Source organism: Sapajus apella, unplaced genomic scaffold (genome assembly GCF_009761245.1).
Source record: "Sapajus apella isolate SASKATOON/1434 unplaced genomic scaffold, GSC_monkey_1.0 scaffold12, whole genome shotgun sequence".
In the NCBI taxonomy this organism is placed as follows: Eukaryota; Metazoa; Chordata; class Mammalia; order Primates; family Cebidae; genus Sapajus; species Sapajus apella.
Window position 1 is genome coordinate 24699415 of NW_022436952.1, and position 25297 is coordinate 24724711.

The 25297-nt window shown below is 47.9% G+C and overlaps 1 protein-coding gene across 10 annotated transcripts in view; it reads left to right on the forward strand.

Moving 5' to 3' along the window:
- MYH10 (myosin heavy chain 10) overlaps positions 1 to 23563 on the forward strand; it is a 154099-nt gene extending 130536 nt beyond the window's left edge. For 7 of the 10 annotated variants that reach the window (XM_032280316.1, XM_032280319.1, XM_032280315.1 and 4 more), the window contains 15 exons: positions 267 to 411; positions 1746 to 1952; positions 4917 to 5021; positions 6242 to 6394; positions 7114 to 7362; positions 7666 to 7878; positions 9636 to 9848; positions 12518 to 12679; positions 13670 to 13798; positions 16536 to 16624; positions 17369 to 17492; positions 17573 to 17781; positions 19375 to 19483; positions 20723 to 20895; positions 21818 to 23563. In XM_032280316.1, the coding sequence (XP_032136207.1) occupies positions 267 to 411; positions 1746 to 1952; positions 4917 to 5021; positions 6242 to 6394; positions 7114 to 7362; positions 7666 to 7878; positions 9636 to 9848; positions 12518 to 12679; positions 13670 to 13798; positions 16536 to 16624; positions 17369 to 17492; positions 17573 to 17781; positions 19375 to 19483; positions 20723 to 20895; positions 21818 to 21962 (2425 nt within the window). In that variant the 3' untranslated portion in view covers positions 21963 to 23563. The remainder of the gene's footprint in view (positions 1 to 266; positions 412 to 1745; positions 1953 to 4916; positions 5022 to 6241; positions 6395 to 7113; positions 7363 to 7665; positions 7879 to 9635; positions 9849 to 12517; positions 12680 to 13669; positions 13799 to 16535; positions 16625 to 17368; positions 17493 to 17572; positions 17782 to 19374; positions 19484 to 20722; positions 20896 to 21817) is intronic. The other 3 variants (XM_032280321.1, XM_032280323.1, XM_032280322.1) reach the window with 2 other exon arrangements.
- Positions 23564 to 25297: the final 1734 nt, after the last annotated feature.

A 25297-nucleotide genomic window follows, 5' to 3' on the forward strand; every position in this document is an offset into this window, starting at 1 on the left:
TAGCCTCAACCTCCCAGGCTCAAGCAATCCACCTTGGCCTCCCAAATTGCCAAGATTACAGGCGGGAACCACTTCTCAGCCCTCTAGGAAGATTTCTGATATCACAATAATAGACCTGCCAGCATTCTGGAAATAGCACATCAAAAAATTTTTTAAATTTAAAGGAATTTATGTCATATTTAAAACAACGGCACTTTTTCAAAAAGAAAATGTGTTTTTAATCAGTCAGCCAATTCTGATCGTTCTTAAAAAATGTCTTTCCCTAGTACAAAACGTGAACAAGAAGTGGCAGAGCTGAAGAAGGCTCTTGAGGAGGAAACTAAGAACCATGAAGCTCAAATCCAGGACATGAGACAGAGACACGCAACAGCCCTGGAGGAGCTCTCAGAGCAGCTAGAACAGGCGAAGCGGGTAAGGGAGACCCTGCCTCGTGCTGTGGCCTGGAGAAAATCCGCCGTCAGACCCACTCCCATCCTATCTGGCCGTTCCATACAGTCACGTGTTGATTAGGGCCCAACCTCTGTACGTCATTGAGTGGGCTGCTGGGTACCCAGCTGCCAAGGCAGGAGCGACTTTCTGAAAGCACACTGCCTACTTAGGGAGAAAAGGCACACACAAATGCGTGGATCCAGCCGCCATCCCAGATCACATAGTCCTCCCCAGTGCCTCCTCTCACTAAATCATTCTCCGTGGCTTCACTTGAAACCCTGAATGTTTTGAAAGTCATTCTTCCCTTGCTTGTCTGCTGCCAGTAAGCCACAGGTCCTGCTGACATCCCCCTTCAGGGGTTCCTGACATTCCTCTCTCCCTTCTTGTTCTTCACTGCCTGTGATCTCACCTCAGCCACCAAATGCAGTGTTGCCATTCATCTCCTTGTTCCCACTTCTGTATCTCAGATCTAGGCTTTCTGTTCTGCTGAAACTTACACCCTGGGACTCACGCCACCCTCCTGACAGGCCTCCATTACTTCCCATAATATTTGCCTTCATGACTTGGTTCTTGCTTCGCTTCCCCCATCTTTCTATTCTTTGCTTAGCCACATGCTAGCTTTTAATGTGGACAATGACAATATTAACATTCATGGAACATTTACATTTGTGTCAGGTACTGTGCTAAGTAAGCACCCTACATGAATTGCCTTCTTTAATCTTTGCCACAACCCTGTAGTATGCCTCCTATAATTCTCATTTAAAAGACAAGGACACTGAGGCCCAGTGGTGTTAGGTAATTAAGCCAGGCCACACAGCTGGTTTGTGGAAAGGCAGCTTGAAGCCAGACAGTCTGGTCCCAGATTCCCATGTAGCCACCCTACCACACCTGATCTTGTTCCTGAGGCAGGATGTCATTGGAGATACATCCTGTTGTGACCCACCCCTGCACCAAGGGTGCTTGCTCGTGTTAGTAAGTATAAAACAATTTTTTACACTAACAACACTTGTTGTACAAAGGACAGTGTGAGTGATTACTCTGCAGACAGGACACACTTTGCATTGACAAGGATAATTACTTAGTACAGTGAGCCCCTACATATCTGCATCCGCTCCTCAGCAGGATGTACCCGTGTGTTCCTTATGTAGGAATCCTTACACTCAAAGAATAGCAAACATTTTCATCCATTCATTCAACAAACGTTGATTACAGACTCACTGAATGTTAGGCACAGTTCTGCAGACTCAGACAGCAGTCCTGAGTATGGAGTTTTATAAAATAACTAGTGAATTATTTTTTTCCTTTCCATCTCCTAGTTCAAAGCAAATCTAGAGAAGAACAAGCAGGGCCTAGAGACGGATAACAAGGAGCTGGCGTGTGAGGTAAAGGTGCTGCAGCAGGTCAAGGCTGAGTCTGAGCACAAGAGGAAGAAGCTGGACGCGCAGGTGCAGGAGCTCCATGCCAAGGTCTCCGAAGGCGACAGGCTCAGGGTGGAGCTGGTGGAGAAAGCAAGTAAGCTGCAGGTAAGCCAGAAACCTCCGTCCCACCGTAGCATGACCCTCATTGACCATTTTACCCCTCTGTGCAATAAGAGACGCATGGCCAGTGTGCTGTGCAGTACCTGAAAATGACTAGCCAGTAAACACATCGACTCTTAGGTGTCCCTAGTGTATACTACTTTGATGAAGTTAAATACTATTTTAAGAAGACAGCATGAATTGGACATAATTAGTTCCACTTTGAATTGTGTTTATCGTTGCTTGGACGGTTTGAAGCACTTCAGCTTCTCTGTTAGTCCAGTAAATGAGAGAACAGGAACAATGGGCCAATACAGTTCGACCTCACGTTGGCAAAGATTTTCGAGAGTTTTATTCTCTACACTGCTGGTACAAATTAGTGCAACGTTTTCTAAAGGATGGTTTGGCAGTCTTAGGTCATGAGCTTCGAAACTGGGAGTATCCTTAGACCCGAAAAATCCATGTCTAGTCATTTATCCTAGGGAAATAGCTAGGGATGTACACACAGAATCAACCTCAAGAATGTTCATTGCAGAAGTGTGTACAAAAATACATACAGTCAGCCCTCAGTATGCACTGGGGGATTGCATCCAGGACCTCCTACAGATGCCAAAGTCTGCAGATGCTGGAGTCCCTAATAAAAAGGGCATCATATTTGCATCCATGCACATCCTCCCATATACTATAAATCATCTCTAGATTACTTGTAATACCTAAGACAATGTAAATGCTACGTAAATAGTTGTTACACTGTATTTTTTAGGAAATAACAACTCAAAAAAGTCATGTTTTTAGGAAATAACATGTTGTCAGGAAATAACCCAAGAGTCCTGAGCTGTACCTGTTCAGTGCACATGCAGGGTATTCTTTCTGAATATTTTTAAGGCATGGTTGGTTGAATCCACAGATGGAACCTATGGATAGGAAGGGCTGACTGTGCTTTGAAATAACTTTAATGTTCCATACGGACTTCCGTGCAACCAGCAAAAACAATATAGTCGAGTCCTCATTGGTATGAAAAGATGTACATCATGTATTGCCACATTGAAAAAGCATTACAGAACTGTGTTGTGTCAGAGGCCCAAGAACACACTACAGTACATGATTCTTCAGGACTCAAAGGACTCCACAGAGAGGGCTGCTCATGGCAATGATTTATTACAGTGAAAAGATACAAAGCAAAATCAGTAAAAGGGCACAAGGGCTGAGGTCCTGAGGAAACCAGGAACGAGCTTCCAGGAGTCCTCTCCCAGCAGAGTCATACAGGACGTGCTTCCTTCCTCCAGCAGTGAGTCCTGATGGCACACGTGAAATGTTGTCTCCCAAGAAGCTCATTACAGACTCAGTGCCCAAGGTTTTTACTAGGGACTGGTTACGTGCGCCCTCCCTCCTTGCCTAGCATAAACCCAAATTGCAGACTCCCAGAAGAAACGCAGGTGGTCAGCATAGACCACATTGTTTACATGGACAGTTTAGAGAAGGGCCACCCTTATCATTTAGGAAATAGTGGGAACTCTTGCTAAATTCAAGTTCTCAGACGCCAGCCAAGGGTCAACGTCGCAAGCAGGCCTTTCGAAGGAGGGCAGTCCCAGTCTGCTGTGTTAACATGTAGGTACTGAAATATGGTGTGTGTGCTCTCACACATCTGGAAAGATATTCCTAAAACAGAAAATCTCTGAAACAGCATGATGAACTCTGCCTACAGCACGGAAGGGAGGGGAGCGACAGTTCCTCATCCCCTGTGCCGCAGCAGGCGTATGTTAGGCTCCCATGTACATTGTTCCCCATTTAATCCTCAGGCAACCCTCCGATAGGTGAGGAACCTGAGGCTCAAAGAAGCTAAGGCTCTCGCCCCCTCTAGAGCTGGTGCGACTTCTAGAGCTGGTGCCGAAGGCAGGAATCCCTCTTGACTCTGGAGCCCTTCCCCACCACACTGTTCCCAAGATGGATGAAGTGTGAGCTCTGTGAAGGATATGGCTAAAAAGAGTGAAAATGCGTCACAGCGTGCACTCCGTTATGGCTGTGCCGCTGTACACTTTCCCTTGGCCGGTGTGATGAGGACAAGTAAGAACTTATGGTGCCCTGCTGCCCCACTGCATCCCTCCGCTTTTTCCCAGCACCCACTTCCTCAACAATTATAAAGCGTCTTATACCATGAAGATCTGTTTGGAAAATATTTTAGAACTATCACTGAGAAGGAAAAATATTACCACATTATTCATGTGATCTAACCATAAGAAATGGCTCAAATATTCATGATGAATCTATAATACCAGTTTTTTAAAACCTTAAAGAACTTCTGGCTGGGCACAGTGGCCCACACCTGTAATCCCAGCTACTCGGGAGGCTGAGGCAGGAGAATCGCTTGAACCTGGGAGGCAGAGGTTGCAGTGAGCCGAGATCACGCCATTGCACTCCAGCCTGGGCAACACAGTGGGACTCCATTTCAAAAAAAAAAAAGAACTTCCTTGTATCCCTTTTATAGAAGCTTCAAGTTCCATAAGATTGTGAATTATACTTGCCTCCCAAAGCATATTAACACATCTTCGTGTGAAGGAAGACAAAAATCAAGCACCAGCTGGCCTTTCAGCCTCCCCGCAGAGGATACAGCCACTCTTTCAAAGGCTTTGCTTTAATTTTTGTCTCTTCATGATAAAAATAGAAAAAGGTAGGAAACCAGTTAGGAGGCCTCCCTACCCCCGCCCCACATGGGCTCTATTCTCCTCCCTGTCCTTTCTATGGGTAGAGACTTTTAAGGTGGCCAGGGAGGCAGGTTCTAGTACCTACTTATTTGAGCTTCATTTGAAGGCAATAGACTCTTGGTAGTGAGTCTTCCTTAACTGAATGGGTAGTTTCAGGTTCACGCCCCCCTCAAGTTCTTCTGTATTTGTGTTCTGCTTAAAAGCTGTGTTTCCAGACCCTTACTGCTCACTTACTATTGAGTTGAATTTAATCTTTTACTCCTTACAGAATGAGCTAGATAATGTCTCCACCCTTTTGGAAGAAGCGGAGAAGAAGGGTATTAAATTTGCTAAGGATGCAGCTAGTCTTGAGTCTCAACTACAGGATACACAGGTATTCCACGGGGAGCAAGGGGTCTTTATAATAACTAACATTTCTGGAATATATAAGCTGCTCCCAGAATTGCCCTCCGTGTCACCCCTTACTCGTTTTATGTCACACTTTTATTTGGAACCAGCCTTGCTACTCAGGATTTCTCCCTGGAAGCTCAGTGTCTTGATGCAGAGCCCCTGGGGTTCTTGTGTATGGCAGGCATGTGGGTGGCCTGGGAGGCGGCTCCAGCTGTCATTCACGGCCACTGCCTGGGCTGTGGTTTACCCAAGCTGTGGTCCTACTGCACACAATGTATTGCTGGCCATTTTACATATGATTGTTTCATTATGGTTGAAATTTCATTGTGCTGACCTAAGAGAAACAGTCCATTTTGTAAACGGGTAAGTTGACACTTGCTTATACTGTTAAGACTTGTGTTCAATCATCTGTTAGGGATGTTTTTAAGTCAGCTACAGGTTACTTGGAAATAATGCAGCACTTTATTCTTGGAGTTTTTCATCTTTTGTTAAATTTACAAACATTTATAAGTGTTTATTTGCCAGGCTCTAGGCTAGGTGCTGGGGATTAAATATATATTATATATATATATCAATCAGACAAGCAGAAAGTGAAATAATTAGGCAGTTGGGGACAAATTCATTTTAACCGAAGCATAGCCCATGACAGGGCACAGCCTGGTGAGTAAGACTAGACGAGGCCGGAGCCAGAGCACAGAAATTCTGCTCTGCACAACTAATGCCTTTGAAGATTTTCTAGTCTGAAAGTAACAGGAAAGACATGTTTGTGCTTACATTTTAGAAGTCGATCTGGCAGGAAATATATAGGACAGATAATTGAAGGGATGCCTAAGACGGGAGAGGTGATTGTAGTGCAAAGGGCATGAACTAAGATGAGGAAGAGGGTGGAGAGGAAGTGATTCTAGATGTACCTGAGGAGATGCAGGGGTGTGGTAGGGATGCCTGGAGGCCCCAGCCTGGGCTCCAGGGTAGACGGTGCAGCCATTCATCCTTCAGAGACAAGTCTGAAGCAGTGTTGGTGTGAAGAGCTTTTACAAAGTTATTGTGTGTGTTTTTAAATCATCGGTGTTTGTTAATGTCACTGGGTATTCTCATGCACTGAGGCGCTCTCTCTTTTTTATGACATGAATTCTTTAATACAGGTGTGTTTATTTTGGTGATAAATATAATGGACATGTTGGCCCTTTTAAAAAAATTACACAGGAGCTTCTTCAGGAGGAGACACGCCAGAAACTAAACCTTAGCAGTCGGATCCGGCAGCTAGAAGAGGAGAAGAACAGTCTTCAGGAGCAGCAGGAGGAGGAGGAGGAGGCCAGGAAGAACCTGGAAAAGCAAGTGCTGGCCCTGCAGTCCCAGGTGTGCGTCCTCTTTAGGGAGCCGCGTGGCCTCGATGTGTGTCTGCAGCAGCTCTTGGCCCTGCTGTGCTGGGCTCTCTCAATGCCATTTGGGACAGTTAATTAGGTTGTACTAAATTAAGCCCATTAAATAGTTTTTCTTTGACCCAGCCACATGCTGGTTATATGCTGGAAGCCCTTAAAATAAAGACCTAGGACTGTGTCAACTATGTAAGGTTTCAATCCAGTCATCATTTTATAGTCTATTAGCTAAGAAATTAAGTGACAGTCTAAGATTCATTTGTTTTAAAATCACAGTATTGATTTTTCTTCTCTCAGAATATTAAAAACAAAAAAATTTTTCTTTATTCTTCAAATGCAAAAACCAATTGAGGTTTCTTGTGGGTTTTTGTTTTGTTTTTGAGACAGAGTCTCACTCTGTTGCTCAGGCTGGAGTGCAGTGGCACGATCTTGGCTCACTGCAACTTCTGCCTCCTAGACTCAAGTGATCCTCCCACGTCAGCCTCCCCAATAGCTGAGACTACAGACAGGCAATTTTTGTATTTTTAGTAGAGATGAGGTTTCACTATATTGGCCAAGCTGATCTCGAACTCCTGACCTCAAGTGTTCCGCCCACTTCGGCCTCCAAAAGTACTAGGACTACAGGCATGAGCCACCATGCCCAGCCCCAACTGAGTTCTTTAATACTGATCTTTCTGTTTGTCCTTACACAAAACCTAGTTGGCTGATACCAAGAAGAAAGTAGATGACGACCTGGGAACCATTGAAAGTCTGGAAGAAGCCAAGAAGAAGCTTCTGAAGGACGTGGAGGCCCTGAGCCAGCGCCTGGAGGAGAAGGCACTGGCATATGACAAGCTGGAGAAGACCAAGAACCGCCTGCAGCAGGAGCTGGATGACCTCACGGTGGACCTGGACCACCAGCGCCAGGTCGCCTCCAACTTGGAGAAGAAGCAGAAGAAGTTTGACCAGGTGGGTCCTCTACGTCCCAACTCCCAAACCCAAGACCCAGGGCCATGTGTCATTTCCTCCTGGCAGAGCTCTTGCTTTTGTTGATTTGGTTTAATCTTATTTAAAGGCAATGAAATATGATACATATTTATATCAAAATTGGAAAACGTGGGAAAGCAAAAAAGAAAAAAAAGGAAATACGAGAACAGCATAATCTAGTAGCAGCATCCTTACGATAAATCAGATAAATCAGCCACTTAGTGGAAGAGAAGAGTTTATGTCACTGTTGTGGTTTTTAATATTCCCCCATCCCCTTCTGCATAGCTGTTAGCAGAAGAGAAGAACATCTCCGCTCGCTATGCCGAAGAGCGGGACCGGGCTGAAGCAGAGGCCAGAGAGAAAGAAACCAAAGCCCTGTCCCTGGCCCGGGCCCTCGAGGAAGCCCTGGAGGCCAAGGAGGAGTTTGAGAGGCAGAACAAGCAGCTCCGAGCAGACATGGAAGACTTGATGAGCTCCAAAGATGACGTGGGGAAGAATGTAAGTCACCCGTGGGCTCCACACTTTGGCACAGGAGAGTACCCCTGTGGCTTCACAAGGGAGCAGGCAACTCCTTAGGGGTGCCTGAAGGACCTGGGAATGCGCAGCCCAACACTGAAGCCATCTAAGAGTTAAGAGTGTCTTGGCTTGTGCCTGTGTCGGGGGTTCAAATCTTCTGGGACCAGATGTCAGGTTTTCTGCAGTCTCCTCCCCATCCATGACAAGCTAGGTGTGGAGCTCTTGCAGCAGCACTGGCCGGAAGGGAACATGTTTCTCCTTGTCACTTTCCCTGCCCCAGCCTGCATCCTGGCAGGGGCGCCTTTCAACAAAAGGGTTTCGTGGTTTTGCCATCACAGGGTTATCAAATGTGAGACCACAAGATCCCCTTAGATCAAGGTGAGTGGGGGGACCTGGAGGGAGGAGGAGGGAATGGCAGCTTACTCTGACGTGGGTCTTCCCAGGGAGGTCCCACTGTTTTGAGAGCTTCAGCTTTGGGGGCTTATCCACAGCTTAGAAGCTTCTGTCACAGTTTCTCTTCCCATTGCATACATCTTCCACAAGAACTGCCATGATATTTATTTACCCTCCGTCCCTCCCTTAGTATATGACATGTTGAAGACAGCAGAACAGACTCAGGCCTGGTATCCAAAGACAAGGTTCTCAGCCTGGCTCCTCCACGGGCTTCCATTCTGACCATGGGAAGCCACTTAAACTTTTTAAGCCTAGGTTTCCTTATCGGTCAGATGGACATTATACTTGTCCAATTTGATGAAGTTACTATATCTGCCTTGAAAAGCTTAAAGTCAAGAGGCAGGGTCTCATTTTCATGGGCTATGGGCCATCCAGCCCATTATAAGTTGGCACATCATAAGCAGGAAGGTCCCACCTCCTGCTGCGTCTCCCACAACTTGGCACTCAGGGACTAGCCCCGTGGACCAAAAGAGGCCACTGAAAGAAGTGACCATGAATACACAGTAAAATGTGGAGAGAGAACTCCACAGTTGATTTCATGTTCGTTTTCTGTAGAATCTATACTCACACGTTCATTCCACAAACATCTCTGTTGTGCCTACTGAGCACTAGACACTGCATAGAAATGGGCCTTCCTCCTGTCCCAAGTTTCCCCATGCTCATCCTGTGAGAACTGAGGTGATCCTGGACCCCAGAGGGGATGCACAGCAGCACCAAGGCCTCCCTCCAGAGGCTGCCTCGAGGATCAAAGGGGACAGGAGGTGGAGCTCTCAACGCAGTGCCTGGTGCACAGAATGAGGGAGATGGTGCTGGGGGGATCTTTGTCCAGAGAAAGATGAGGCCTCTGTACTGTGTCCTGCGTAGGCCTAAGCCACCCTCATAGCTTTTCAATACGAATCATCGTTTCTACAGCAAGAGGTGTACTGTGGTGCTTGTTCCTCAGACAGCAGGCAAGGGGTCAGACAGCAGACAGGTTCCCCGGCATTGCTGTTTCCATTGTTGTTTGGCTCATTGAAGAGCTTTCGGCTTAAAGGTCATCAGAGGAGGATGACCAGAGAACACGTGTGATAAAATCCGCACTGTAGTTCTGAACTGCATACACTGAAATGGGGAATAGCAGCCGCCTGAGGGGGAAGGGAAGGACGTGTGTGCATGTGGCAGGGGGCCAGCCCAGGGGGACCAAAGTGGCCAGCATGCTGTGACTGGCCCTGTAAAACAGGGAGAGTGCTGTTCTTCACACGTGCCTCTGCCCAGGTCAGCTCTTTCCTGATGCTTCCGCGGTTTAGGTTCACGAACTTGAAAAATCCAAACGAGCCCTGGAGCAGCAGGTGGAGGAAATGAGAACCCAGCTGGAGGAGCTGGAAGACGAACTCCAGGCCACAGAAGACGCCAAGCTTCGTCTGGAAGTCAACATGCAGGCCATGAAGGCCCAGTTTGAGAGAGACTTGCAAACCAGAGATGAGCAGAATGAAGAGAAGAAGCGGCTGCTGATTAAACAGGTAGGTCAAAGGGGGCGTGGCCTCCAGAACAAGGGTCTGAAGGCCCCCAAAGAAGCCCAGGTCTGGGTCAGTATCTTGTTCGTTCATGTTAGAACACATTTGAGTAAACACAGAGTTGAGTAACACGTGGAGTAAAATGGATTTATTTGGTTATTTGAGAATTTTCTTATTTAAATTTTATTGTAATTGGTTTAGGTTTTTCTGCTTCTCAGACAGTATCATTGCTGCTTACAAGCCAGGACACTTATCAATTAGAAAGCCCTCAGCAGACTCCCAAGGTTCATATTCCTTGTCCTAGAATATGGGTATAGGAAAGAATTGATGCATACCAGACACAGTGGTTCAACAGATTTCTGCAGTTGAGATCACAGGTCCTAATAATTAAATCACTTTTCAAAAGGAAAAAAAATAGCAGATACTTAAATTTTTCATTTTATAAAGTTGTTATCCATCTAAGTTGTATACTTTTCTGAATGTATATCAGACATTTTTCTGCATGGATGTTAAACTTCTAGTCTAAAAGTTTACTTTAAAAATTGTGGATGGATGTTTAACAGTCCCTTATAGTTCATGGCAATAAGTCTTGGATTTAGGCTGTATGTGGGTATTTTTTTCTTTTTTGAGACGGAGTCTCACTCTGTCACACAGACTGGAGTGCAGTGGCATGATATTGGTTCACTGCAACCTCTGCCTCCCACGTTCAAGTGATTCTCCTGCCTCAACCTCCCAAGTAGCTGGGACTACAGGCATGCGCCATGATGCCTGGCTAATTTTTGTATTTTTAATAGAGATGGGGGTTTCATCATGTTGGCCAGGCTGGTCTCAAACTCCTGGACTCAAGTGATCCGCCCACCTTGGCCTCCCAAAGTACTGGGATTACAGGCATAAGCCACCACCCCTAGCCAGATTTGGGATATATTTAATTTTGCTTTGTTTTGTTATTTTCACTCTCCTAACTATTGGTCATTTATTGCTGGATAACAAATTGCTCCAAACAACAAATTATTGCAAACTGTAACAACATTTATGTCACAGTTGCTGTGAGTGAGGAATTGGGAAGCTGTTGAGTCTGGTACAGTCAGGACCTCAGCCCCGGCTGCATCATCTGAAGGCCCAACGGGGGCTTGGAGGAGCTGTGCCAAGCTGGCTCACCCACATGGTGTCAGCAGGAGGCCTCAGCAGCTCACCACATGGTCTTCCTGAGTGTCCTGGAGGGAGCCTCAGGAGACTGAGAGATCCAAAAGAAAGCAAGCAAGGAGGAAGCTTCCAGGCCTTTTATGACCTAATCTCCCAAGTCTCATGTGATCACTTTTTTATTCTGTTTGTTAGAAACGAGTCAGTAAGACTGGCCCACATTCAAGAGATTACACTCCAACTCTTTAAGGTGGGGAGTATTAAAGAATTTGTAGACATTTTTTTAACCACCAAACTTTGAAATATCACGTAAGTGGCTCTACATTAGGAGCCTCCTGCTCTCCTGTGCCTTGAGGTACAGCCCCGGACCTCCGCAGAATATAGCAAGCAGATATGAGCACCTCTGCATTATGCAGGAGCAGCTGCCCTGCTCCTCCTCTCCCACACCAACCCCTGCAGAGGAGCAGCAGCGGCAGCCTTGTTTCTCCCCTTTGGTGAGGACCAGTGGAGCCACCACTCCGCCAGGCCTCGCTGCCTCCACACCAGCTCCCACACCAGCTGCCATCCTTCACGGGAAGGGGAAGTTCTGTGAAGGCAGGGACCTTTCCTTGCCCACCCAAGCCTCCAGCTGCTAGAGCACTACCTAGGCCACAGGTATTTATTAAGGTATTTATGACCCTATACCTTAATAAATAGATGACAAATCATTTATGGCTGAATAAGCAGAGGAAGCAGGACAGGTTGGGAAGAGCGTGTCAGGGCAGTGGCACACTGTCCCCGTGGACTCATGGGCTGATAAGGTTTGGAGCTCAACAGCTTCATGTCTGGTGACTGAGGCGTTAGGATTTGGTTTAAGGACTCCAGAGCACCTTCTTCTGCGCACCCCTCGCACAGTGTGAGCGTAGTACCCCATCCCCACTGCACATTAGGGGGCTCACCGAGAGAAGAGCGCCACAGAGTGAGTGAGTCCCCCTCGGTTTCCAGCCCACATCTTACTCATCCTCACTCTCCCATCTGCCTGCTCCAGAGCTGGCCCTCATTTTGTCCCTCCTCCGTTGGACAGCTTTGACTGCTCCCCACTTTCCTGCTCATCAGGTTCTGATACCCCTGTAAAGTGTCCATGCCCCACACTCTTACAGCTTTAGGAAACAGACATGCCATCTGCACCTCTTAGCAACTACCCCACGCCCGCTCCGTTCCTACCTCAGCCTTTATTACGTGGTTACCGCGTCATCTTGGGTCTTTCTATCTTGGCTTCATCTATGCTCTGAGCTCAGGTCACCAGCTGCCTTCTCATGTGCCTTGAAGCAGTCAGTGGGGTGGTTTGTACCAGGTGGTTGTATTTAAAGATCTCTTTAAACAAAATTCAGCTACTGTGGTTTTCTGTTCATAACTGTTCGGTAACAGAGACCTCTACAGAGTAACAGAAGGTTCTACTCACGCGAGTCACCAGAGCCCCCACCTGAGGACAGGCTGCCTGCTCTCTGTGAGTGGATACTTGGACTTATCCAGCATAATCCGATGCTGTTCATTAGGTGCGGGAGCTTGAGGCAGAGCTGGAGGACGAGAGGAAACAGCGGGCGCTGGCTGTGGCTTCCAAGAAAAAGATGGAGATAGACCTGAAGGACCTCGAAGCCCAGATCGAGGCTGCGAATAAAGCTCGGGATGAGGTGATCAAGCAGCTCCGCAAGCTCCAGGTACGTGCCACTGCCCACGGAGTCTCTGCATGGCACCACGTGACCCGTGTGGCTTTTACACGGGGGACAGCACAGCACCTCTGTCAGCATGGCCATGGGTGGGGCAGCAGGCCACGTGTGTCCAGTGTCCACAGGAGATGCTTGAGCGCACTTAGCAACACGTCCTTGTCTTGTTCATCTTTTAGAGGGAAGGCATTCAGTCATTGATCCTTACATACGATATTGGCTCAGTTTTTCATTGATGCCCTCTATCAAGAGTTGAATTTCCTTCTGTTCATGGCTTGTTGAGTATTTTTATATTCAAAGGGTATTAGATTTTGTCAAGTGCCTCTTCAACTTTTACTGTGATGATCAATCATATGGTTACATTAATTCACTTTTCGTTGTCAAACCAATCTTGCACTCCTCAGAGAGATCCCACTTGGTCATGGTGTATGATCCTTTTTACATGTTGCCAGATTCATTTTGCTACTATGTGGTTGAAAATCTTTGCATTTGTATTCATAAGGGATTTCATTTTGATCTGTAGTTTTCTTATGATATCCTTGTCATTTCCATATACTTTTATATTTACAGTGAATGTATATTACTTTTATAATCTAGAAAAAGAATCATGTTTAAAAGCTAAGAATGGTGCCAGGCACAGCGGCTCACACTTGTAATCCCGGCACTTCGGGAGGCCCAGGCGGAGGAATGCTTGAGGCCTTCAGTTTGAGAACAGCCTGGGCAACATAGCGAGAGCTCATCTCTTAAAAAAAATTTTTTTTTTAATTAGCTGGGCATGGTGGCGCGTGCCTGTAATCCCAGCTACTCAGGAGGCTGAGGCAGGAGAATTGCCTGAACCCAGGAGGCGGAGGTTGCGGTGAGCCGAGATCGTGCCATTGCACTCCAGCCTGGGTAACAAGAGCGAAACTCGTCCCAAAAAAAAAAATTTTTTTTTTAATTAAAACTAAGAATGCAAATCACCCACAAAACCTTATTTAATCATAGGCTCAGATGAAGGATTACCAGCGTGAATTAGAAGAAGCTCGTGCATCCAGAGATGAGATTTTTGCTCAATCCAAAGAGAGTGAAAAGAAACTGAAGAGTCTAGAAGCGGAAATCCTTCAACTGCAAGAGGTTGGTTTATTACTTACTTTTCCATTTGTTCAATATATTCGTCCTTGAAATTTCTCCAAGATCAAAAAAAGTTTTTAATATCTTTGTAGCCCACTGTAATCTCAGTATCCATTTTAGTTGTTGCATTTATTTTTGAGGTTTTTTTTTTTGAGTATTCATTTTTAATATGGTCTCCAACCTTATTGTTGCTTCAGTTTGGAAACAGAAAGTGATCACTTCAACACTTCCAACACTGCTCATGTATATTCCTCTACCTGGCTAAAGGCAAAGGAGCTGAAGAGTAGCTTTTCAGGCCACCTTCTCGGCCTGCTCCCTCCCCGTGCAGGAAGGGAAGCGATACTTTAGTGTTGATAAGTACGAGGACTGTGTAATCCCAACCTGGGTGATGCAAAATTGCCTGTTTTTACACAGAAGCACTACTCATGTGATAACTTAAAAGGAGAGAAGTTTCCTTAATTGAATTCCTGTTATTCCTTTATTTATCTTTTTTGTAAGTTCTCATGATGTAGGGACTGATAAAGTGTTGCCTACAGGAATTACAACAGAGCAAGACACGCTTAAATATACACATTACCATGTAAAGGATGGATAATCAAAATTTCTTCAAACCTGGAAAGATAAGTTAAACGTTAGTATCAGTTAATATGAAAAAACTCCCAATACAAATACCTAGAAATATTGGGTAAAATATTAGCAAAGGCAGAGTTGAGCTTGCAAGAAAAGACGGCTCTCTAGGAGTCAGGAATGAACAAGGAACTGAAAACCAGATCAGTAAACGCCAAGGAGACCCTGACAGAACTTGAGAGCCAGTTTTGGGAGGTTTTCATCCAGCTGTCCTCTATTCACCATTTTTTTGCTCCTTGTTTTTCTGACTGCTTGAGTTGGACACCTAGCTCATCAGTTTTCAAGCTTCTTGTCTAATGTCTATAAAAAACTGTAAATGCCCCTCTGTTTTTATCTTGTCCCACAGATTTTGGACGTGGACTCATCTTATTGTCATTTAATTCTAAATTTTTCTAATTTCTATTACGGTTTCTTCTTTATCCCATGAATAATTTAAGCTTGTGGCTTCAATTTTCAAATGTATGGCATTTGCTTCTTTTTAAAGTTGATTTTAGTTTTATCACATTGTGGTCAGAAAATGTTGAGAGAGCTCTGGCACCTAGAACACATTTGTTTTTTTAAGTGTTCCATGTATGCTTAAAAACAATGCATGTTCGTCGATGAAGTAGATGTGTAAGCCCTATGTATCCATCATGGAGTTGACTGGTGAGATCCCCAAATGCCCGTTTCCCCAGGCGCTGTGGCTCTTGGAGCCTGCCTCCTAGAGAGCGCTCCTGGGCCATTACCCACGTGTCCGGGCGGCATTCTCTGTACCATGCTCTGTTTTTTTTTCTGAAAGTGTTTCTTTCAGACTCTCAGGCAAGGTCTGAATCACAGTGCATTAGGGAGAAGAGACTGAGCTGGAAAGCTGGCCCAGCCTTTCCCCCTATTGCTGACACTTTTCCTTCCCTCAGACACCTCTGTTCATTTGGCTTAGAGGCCCCAGGGTCCTTTCCTTTCTCCTATGGGTCCCTCAGTCTACCTAAAGCACCCCCAGCCAGTGGACAATGAGTGTCTTATAAGCCCAAGAGGGCAGAACACCAGAGGCCAGATGGCAGAGCTGTCTGGAGTCAGTGGCTCTGGGGTCAGGCCGGGAGCAGGTGCTGCCTCTTTTTCCCTCCTGACTCCCACCCTGCCCCGGGCCTGTCAGAGGACCCACAGCCCACACTTATGTAAGGCAGGTGCATGTGCTGGAGCAGGCAGAGGAGCTCCCATGTAGCCCTGCTCCTAAGACACCTTCAAGGTGTGCTCTTGCCAAATGTGGCATCTTTTGGAAAGGGCAGCTGGTGGGAAGAGCCCTGAACAGGGAGTCAGAACCCTGACTTTTGCTGCTGACCAGCCTTGGGACTTTGAGCCAATATCTTTATCCAGGTGGGCCTCAGTTCCCTCTATAAAATAAATACACCCTTGACTCCTTTCTGTGGCAAATCATCTTTCCAAGGAAGTTTGTGGAAAAACAGCCATCATGCAGTTCCTCTCATGGGCTGGCAGGCACAGGGCTGTCCCCACTGTTCTGCCCAGTCCTCACAGAGCCCCCTGTGGAGCCACAATGGCCTGACTGGCCAGGGCTCCATCGCCTTCAAGAAAGAGGCCCTGCTCACCACAGAGGCCCAGCTCTGCAAACACCTGAGCCCCGTGGGTGCCCCCACCTGCCTTCTCCCTGTGGGAGTGCTGATCCTCGCTGCTGCACAGCTGCTTGGATCCACACTGGTCCGTGCAGCCAGTGTACTTGATCTCAAACTATGTATGTGAAAGATACTGCAGGGCAGTAAATTGGTACAGCTCATGTTCCTTAGCACTCAGGGTTTGTATAAAGTTCCTGCTCAGTTTATATTAAGAAGTACCTGCTTTCCAAGGGCAGGAACGTAGCCACCTCTTTAGGTTGAAGTGACAGCAAAGCCCTGATGGCAGCGAAGAGTTCCCTCTGGACATTTTTGTGTCAGATGCTGACACCACACACCACCTGGCTGGCCTACAGATTTCCTTGCCAGTTTAATTTCTCAAATCTAAATGACAGCTTGAAGTGCAGGTAAACAGTGACAGGAACAAGGTCACTGCAGTTCCAGCCACTGTCAGATTCCACAGGTGAGGAAACTGTTCACAGCCAGAGCTTAACACAGTCTCCACTGCTTAGGAACTTGCCTCGTCTGAGCGAGCCCGCCGACACGCTGAGCAGGAGAGAGACGAACTGGCCGATGAGATAGCCAACAGCGCTTCTGGCAAGTGAGTCTCCCACGGCCAGGGGCAGGGGCGGGTTCTCAGGGCACTGCTCAGAAGGCTGGAGGTGTCCACCAGCATCAGCAGGTGGTTTGCTCCCCCTTCGCTGGGCCTGGGCTGCCTCAGCCATCATACCCCGTGCCAGTCCTGAGTCCCACAGGTGTGAGCCATGGTCTGCACTAACTGGCACTGCAGGCTTTCACTTTCCAGTTCATTAGGTTTGGCAAGCAGGTTTCTCAGATACGACCTTTCTCTGAATTCATTTTTCATTAAAAGTCATTATCTTTTTTTCCAATTCAGTTGATTTCTCCACTGAATTACTGAACCAAAGGTTCATCATGTACCTTTTTGAGCATGCCGTATGAGAATTGAGAATTGTATTCTCGGTGCATTGGAAAACCACTAGAGTTTATGGGGAGGGGGGAGGCTGGGCTCGTGCTTGTGTTCTGAAAGTTGACTCTGGCAGCTGTCTGGAGAACAGCTGGAGAGAGGCAGGCAGGGCAGCTGGAGGCCACCCCAGCCATCCAGGTGAGAGATGACAGGCCTGCATCTGGGTGGTGGCAGCGGGGGAGGGTGTTTGCAAGTGTCATTGGTGGGACCTACTGATGGATTCAGGGATGGGTGCAGGGAAAAGAGAAACTTCAGGATGGCTGCTCAGGTTTCCAGCACGAGGGTGGGTGGAGGAGTCTTCCCTGAGGCTCCCGTGCTATGCTGAGCTGGGACCTGTTGCCTCCCCCTCTTGCCGGCCAGGTCCGCACTGCTGGATGAGAAGCGGCGTCTGGAGGCTCGGATCGCACAGCTGGAGGAGGAGCTTGAGGAGGAGCAGAGCAACATGGAGCTGCTCAACGACCGCTTCCGCAAGACCACTCTGCAGGTGGCCCACTCGGGGACCCGCCACCCAGGGAGGGCTATGCCACCCCTCAGGCACAAGTGACTAAACTCTCTCCTTTCCAGGTGGACACACTGAACGCCGAGCTAGCAGCTGAGCGCAGCGCCGCCCAGAAGAGTGACAACGCACGCCAGCAACTGGAGCGGCAGAACAAGGAGTTGAAAGCCAAGCTGCAGGAGCTAGAGGGTGCTGTCAAGTCCAAGTTCAAGGCCACCATCTCAGCCCTCGAGGCCAAGATTGGGCAGCTGGAGGAGCAGCTTGAGCAGGAAGCCAAGTAAGAGGTTTTTGTTGCCATATATCAAAACTTACCCACCAGGCTCAGTCAGAGACAGACATGCCACTTCCATGAAGGGCTCCCCACTGCACGGGCAGAGAACACGTATAACCAGAGTGGGTGATAGAAGTTGGCGTGGGCTGTGAGAGAAGAGCTGCGAGCGTTCAGAGGGTGGAAGGACAGACGGCCTCTGAGAACAGTCAGGGAAGGCTGGGCTTTAGGACTCGCTCAGGGCTAACCACACCGTGCCCCGAGTTTGTATCTCCCACCCGAAGTCCATTGGCCAAGTGTGTGGCATCACATGAAATGCTAGTTTGCTGGCAGAGAAGAAATGCAGTATGACAAAAATCCAAGCCTTTCTTCTCCCCGCAGGAAGGGATTGCTTAACAGCTTTCATATTGTTGTATTCAAGCACTCTGAAATGTCTGAGAAACTGTACAGTACAGCTCTGGCAGGCAGGCATTTACAAAGCTATCAGGCCACATTCCCCAGAGCCAGGCAGACCCTCGGATTCACCCTCTGGTTGGGGAGCCTGGAGCCCAGAAATGCAGGGCTCATGGCCAGAACCTTGCATCCTCCCCAGCCCCACACCCCAGGACTTCCCTCTCCACTCTTGGATTCCAGTGGGCTGAAGTAACATAACTCACTCTTTGAGCTGACTCCGACCCTATCCATTTTTGCATATTTGTTAAGGAACAAAGTAACTTTTTCTGTCTTCCATGGAGTCCTCCAAATAAGTTACCTCTCCTTCATATGGGACAATGTAGATCTGTCTAGAAATATGGGTTTGTTTCACCTCTAACCAAAGACTGAGCATAGGGTATTTTTGTTTGTTTTCAGTGTGAGCTGCCAAAGCCCTGTAAATTCTCAAGTGAAACTATCGCTTAATAAATTGGGTTGTTTCTCAGGCTAAAAGTTTAGGTGATTAAGGATTGTATTTTCAAAAGTCTATGTTCAGTATAACTGACAACTAGCTCGTATGTAACATTTGCTGTTTAGAAGATCACTGCATACAGGCCAGGCGCGGTGGCTCACAACTGTAATCCCAGCACTTTGGGAGGCCGAGGTGGGCAGATCACCTGAGGTTAGGAGTTCAAGACCAGCCTGGCTAATGTGGTAAAAGCCCGTCTCTACTAAAAATACAAAGATTAGCCAGGTGTGGTGGCACACACCTGTAATCCCAGCTACTTGGGAGGCTGAGGCACAAGAATCACTTGAACCCAGGAGGTGGAGGTTGCATTGAGCAGAGATGGCACCACTGTACTGCAGCCAGACTGACAGAGACTCCATCTCAAAAACAAACAAAAAAAGTAAGATAACTGAGTAGTGATGAATACCTGTGTACAGTGATTAATACCTACACGTGCAGGAAGAGTTTGCTTTTTCTACCTTTTGCTATTGAGGAATACATTAAAGGCAATTCCTTTTTTGACCAGAAGGAGGTTTCAGCACATTAGTCGTGATATTCTGGGCAGAGAGGTCCATAATGCCTCCACCATGCGTCATCTTCCCAAAGAAAATGGGCTTCTAAAATATTTTTCCCACACAAATATCATTTCAAGAATTTCAGAACTAATGTGACCACTTTCATAGGGAACGAGCAGCCGCCAACAAATTAGTCCGTCGTACTGAGAAGAAGCTGAAAGAAATCTTCATGCAGGTGGAAGATGAACGTCGACATGCAGATCAGTACAAAGAACAGGTACGCCAGTGCCTCCCTGGAAGCGCGTTAGCGAAGGAACTGGTTGAGAATGAGCTGGTGGCACAACTGACCGGCGGCATTCAGGAGCCTCCTCATTCTGATGTTTCAACTCACATGTGCCGTTCCATGTTCCTGGCGGGTACCTCTGGGTGCTGGGGACACAGAGGTGGTAAAACGGGGGCACTCACAGGAGGGTGGGGAGAGCAGATCAGGAAGCAAGTTCAGTGAGGACTGAATGGTAAAGCTCCTGCGTTCTCCACTAGAATGAATGCTTGGTGAGCACAGGGATTTCTGCCCGTTTTGCTCCCTGTTATCTCCCTAATGTCTAGTATAGTTCCTGGGCATCACTGGCAGTCATGAGGCATTGGCTGGATGTAGGGTGGACACAGGAGACAGTGACTAGAAAGTGAAGGGGAGAGAGAGGTCCTGCACGCTGCACCGGGGTGGTCTTCAGTGTCTGCCTCCAGGCCCTTTTCTAAGGATGCAGGGAATGTTCCGCAGAACTTTGAACCGTGGGTCAGAACTGTCTGGACTACAGTGTGGGCAGCTGTCCCCTCCCTCCCCTGAGGATTTCACTGCCTTTGGCCCAGACCCTCCCCTACTTCATTCAGCCAGGCTTCCTGGCCTTCCCTTCCCACCTCTACCCTTGAAGACTACAGCACTGAGAACAGTTGAAGGTGGTGTGAGCTGGACCCACAAGACACTGGCCGGTCCCTGTGTGGCTCAGGAATGGAGGGCCTGAAAGGGAGGCTCTTAGTTCTTGGGTCAGGTCATCCCAGGGTGGCTTTCTGCTTGCATCCAAGTATAGTATCTGAGATGAGCATACTTGAAAGGAGATGTAAGAATGCATTGTGCAGTCTCCTGGGGTTGGGGATTATCCCACATTGCTGGTTCCTCTGCATTCTGCAAGAATAGCAATTCCCTTTCGGTCCATTAGGTCATGTGTGTGAAGATACTAAACACTCATTTTTCTGCAGAAAACTCACCAGTAAAAACAGTCTTGAGTATTTTTTCGTTTCTGTTGGCCTAGTGTGCTCTGTAGATGCTGGCTTTGCTGAGAGCAGCAGGCTGGTTACAGAGCCTCTGACCAGCCCCCAACACGTCTGCACATGTGTGTACATCTGTGTACACGCACGCTCACAAGGGCAGGCAGGGTGCCACACTGCCACACTTGGGGTGCAGAGAGGCCAACACCAGATTCACCAGTTTGCTTTGTTTTGGTTCATGTGCCTCCCCAAGATGGAGAAGGCCAACGCGCGGATGAAGCAGCTTAAACGCCAGCTGGAGGAAGCAGAAGAAGAAGCTACACGTGCCAACGCATCTCGGCGTAAACTCCAGCGGGAACTGGATGATGCCACCGAGGCCAACGAGGGTTTGAGCCGCGAGGTCAGCACCCTGAAGAACCGGCTGAGGTGAGCGCCCATGCAGACCCAAGCTGGCAGGCAGCTGCTCTGCGGGTTAGCTTAGGCTCGGGGCGCAGCTGGTTGGAGACGACAGTTTACTTAGATTCATGTGCAGTGACCCATTCTTTCTCCTGAACCACTTGTTTAAAATGATTTCCGACCTTTATAGTCATCCTTTGAGGAAAGTAAGAGAGGAGCAGGCCCACTCATTGCCAGTGACTAGAGGACCACACCAATACACTGCACCAGGCTTGAGCTGGGTCAGGTGTCCATCCACGTCCAGACATCTGCTAGCGAGGTGAGGTCCCAGCCTCTGTTAAAAGCAGAACAGGAGCTCCCCCCGGGACCTGGTGCCCTCAGCTTTCCTCAGCGCTGTCGTCCTCGCCACACTGGAGCCGCTGTGCACCAGTGAGACGGCGGCCCATGGGAGAGCTACAGCTGAAGTCTCTGCCCCAGAAGAACAAGTCAGCTGAGATTTCAGCAAATCTGGTCAATGGGCAGATGTAGTGTATACCCTGCTTTTGTGCGGCCACCAAGCTAAGAATGGTTTCTACGTTTTTAAAGGGTTATAAAAACACAAAAAGAATATGCAACAGAGTCCCTACGTGGCCCGCAAATCCTCAAAATACTTGCTATCTGGCTGATCCCTGGTTAACAGGTAGAGCTTGGCCTTAATCCGTTTTTCTTACCGTTTCCATCACAGACAGTCCTAGGCTGAATCGAGACGTCCCCGGTTCTCTGAGGACTCTGTTCCGCTTAATCTGCAGGCAGGGTTATGGGAGAGGCGGAAAAGCAGTCTTTTCCCCACCAGGTCATGTGTTTGAGGAAGGGACGCATGGGGCAGGTTCCGCGGCATTGGGTGGCTGAACATGTTCACAGCCATGTATGTGCTCCTGTTTACCCACCCGCATCTGCTTTCTGTTCTCTCCAGGCGGGGCGGCCCCATCAGCTTTTCTTCCAGCCGATCTGGCCGGCGCCAGCTGCACATTGAGGGGGCTTCCCTGGAGCTCTCCGACGACGACACAGAAAGTAAGACCAGTGATGTCAATGAGACGCAGCCAACCCAGTCAGAGTGAGTCGCAGGAAGCCAGAGGAGGCGATACAGCAGGACACTTAGGAACGCACTCGGTGCCAGCCTGCCCTGGGGCCTCCTGCAGATTTAGGAAATTGGCAAGCTACAGGATTCCTTCCTGAAAGATCAACTGTGTCTTAAGGCTCTCCAGCCTACGTATACTGTATCCTGCTTCAGACTTAGGTACAATTGCTCCCCTTTTTATATATAGACACACAGAACACACATATTAAACAGATTGTTTCATCATTGCATCTATTTTCCATATAGTCATCAAGAGACCATTTTATAAACATGGTAAGAACCCTTTTTCAAACAAACTCCAGGCCCTTTGTTGCAGGTCGCTGGGTCATTGGGGCAGCGCCGTGGTCGTCGCTGTCGCTCTGCATGCTCTCTGTCATACAGACAGGTAACCTAGTTCTGTGTCACGTGGCCCCCGACTCCTCAGCCACATCAAGTCTCCTAGACCATGGTGGACCCTAAACTGCACTTGTATCTCTCATTTCCTTCCAATAATGATCAACACTATTTCAGTGAGCAAACTGTGAAAGGGGCTTTGGAAAGAGCGGGAGGGGTGGGCTGGATTGGAAGCAACACCCATTTGGGGTTACCTTGCCCGTCCCCCAAGGGGCCCTGCCCCGAAAGTCGATGGTATCCCGCGTCTACTCACGTGAACTGTTCTTGGCCAGGGCTGATCTGTGCATAGCAGGGATAGTGGCCACAGTGCAGCCGAGGCCCCAGTTGGCAGCCATGGATCACGTAGACTTCCAGATGGTCTCCGAACCGCCTGGCTCTGCCGGCGCCCTCCTCACGTCAGGAGCAAGCAGCCATGGACCCCTAAGCCGAGCTGGTGGAAGGCCCACCAGCCAGCCAGGCCCTCACGCTGACCTTGCAAATTCAGCCGCTGCTTTGAGCCCAAAATGGGAATATTGGTTTTGTGTCCAAGGCTTGTTCCAAGTTTGTGAATGAGGTTTATGGAACCTCCAGAACAGAGGCCATCCTCCTGAATGTTGACATGCCAGTGGGTGTGACTCCTCCTTCATTTCTCCTTCTCCCTTCCCTTTGGACAGTGTTACAGTGAACATTTAGCATCCTGTTTTTGGTTGATAGTTAAGCAAACTGACATTACAGAAAGTGCCTTAGACACTACAGTACTAAGACAATGTTGAAGACATTATTTGCCTCTATAACAATTTAATGTATTCAGTTTTGACTGTGCTTCATATCATGTACCTCTCTAGTCAAAGTGGTATTACAAACATTCAGTGACAATGAATCAGTGTTAATTATAAATCCTTGATCCTCTGCAATGTGCTTGAAAACACAAACCTTTTGGGTTAAAAGCTTTAACATCTGTTAGGAAGAATCTGTCCTGTGGGTTTGGAATCTTGGATTTTCCCCCTTTATGAATTGTACTGGCTGTTGACCACCAGACACCTGACTGCAAATATCTTTTCTTGTATTCCCATATTTCTAGACAATGATTTTTGTAAGACAATAAATTTATTCATTATAGATATTTGCGCCTGCTCTGTTTACTTGGAGATAAAAGCACCCGTGGAGAATAAACAGACCTCAATAAATAAGAATAATCATGTGAACACAGAATCTGTTTCTCACCTTCTGTTCTCGATTCCCACCTGTGATCTGACTGGAGGGTGGGCGCTACGCAGACTTCAAATGATGGCACCAGGCCTTTTGCTGAGGGCGCTGTCTCCCGGGTCAGACGACAGGATGATTCTCAGGGCTGTCCTGGCTCCAAGTCCTGTTCCTGCCAGTGCCTCATGGGGTGCAGATGCACTGGGAAGGGAAAGACCACCCAAAGGCAGGAGCTGGCCCAACTGTTAAGGGGGTGATTTAGGAGGGAGCTGGTCACCAACCAATGACGCACACTGCTGGGTTGGAACATGTTAAGAGGATCCAAGACGTTTCAGGCTGCATTTTCAGGCAGATACGCAATGAAGATGCCTTTGGGAGAATTCAGTAATGAGGCCAACAGCAGCCTCTCTAGTGTGGGCCAACCAGGCTGAGAGCGAAATCCTAGGGCAGCACAAAATCACAAAGAGAATGCTAATTTCTTATTCCACAGTATTCTTGGGTTGAGATGGTTCTGCTTTAAGGGGTCTATCACTAGGCTTCCTGGCAGCAGTGGAACCGTGTGAAATGGCAGAAGTGCCCTCTTCCTCCTGTGCCACCACCATGGGAGAGGAAACGTGAGTCACAGGTATGGTGTTTCAGCAGGGTTCCCACCCCCGCATCCAGTTCTTATCCAAGAGTGTATGGAACTCAGAGGCTTGTTTTTCTCAAAAAGTAAGAATTCTGGGCTGGGTGTGGTGTTCAAGCCTGTAATCCCAGCACTCTGGGAGGCCAAAGTAGGTGGATCATTTGAGGTCAGAAGTTCAAGACCAGCCTGGCAAACATGGTGAAACCCCGTCTCTACTAAAAATACAAAAATGAGCCGGGTGTGGTGGCGCACACCTATAGTCCCAGCTACCTGTGGGGCTGAGGCATGAAAATCACTTGGACCCAGGAGGCAGAGGCTGCAGGGACCCAGCTGAGATCACACCAGTACACTCCAGCCTGGGCGACAGGAAGACTGTCTCAAAAGAAAAAAAGAATTCTTCCCTACTGGCTGGTCTAATTGGCGTTCACAACAGTTTCCCAACTACTCAGCATGCCAGGAGAAAACCTGTGTGGACCAATTCCAGGGCCTCATTCTGCAAAAATACTATTTATAACTAGAAAGGACCTTTCTTTACTGAACCATCACTCCAGACCTAAGAAAAGGTAGTTTATAGCACCTTTTTTGAGCATTCAGAGCACAAGGAAGACAGTTTATGGCAGCTGGACTTTGAGTGTATCAGAAAGTGAAGCTGGTCAGCTTCTACCCAGCAGCAGTGCAGTTCCCAGTGAGGACGAACTCAGGCAAGACTTGGGAAAGGCTTGCTCTTTCGCTGAGGTGGGGTTTAGACGACACAACGCTGTGCTGGGGCTTCATTTAGGGCTGTGAGTGCTCTGCCCTTGCCTCATCATAGGCACTGTTTTTATTTTTGTTTTTTGAGACGAGTTTCACTCTTGTCGCCCAGGCTGGAGTGCAGTGGCTTGATCTCAACTCACTGCAACCTTCGCCTCCTGGTTCAAATGATTCTCCTGCCTCAGCCTCCTGCGTAGTTGGGATTACAGGCATGTGCCACCACACCCAGCTAATTTTTGTAATTTTAGTAGAGATGGGGTTTCATCATGTTGGCCAGGCTGGTCTTGAACTCGACCTCAGATGATCCACCCACCTCAGCCTCCCAAAGTGCTGGGATTACAGATGTGAGCCATCGTACCCAGCCT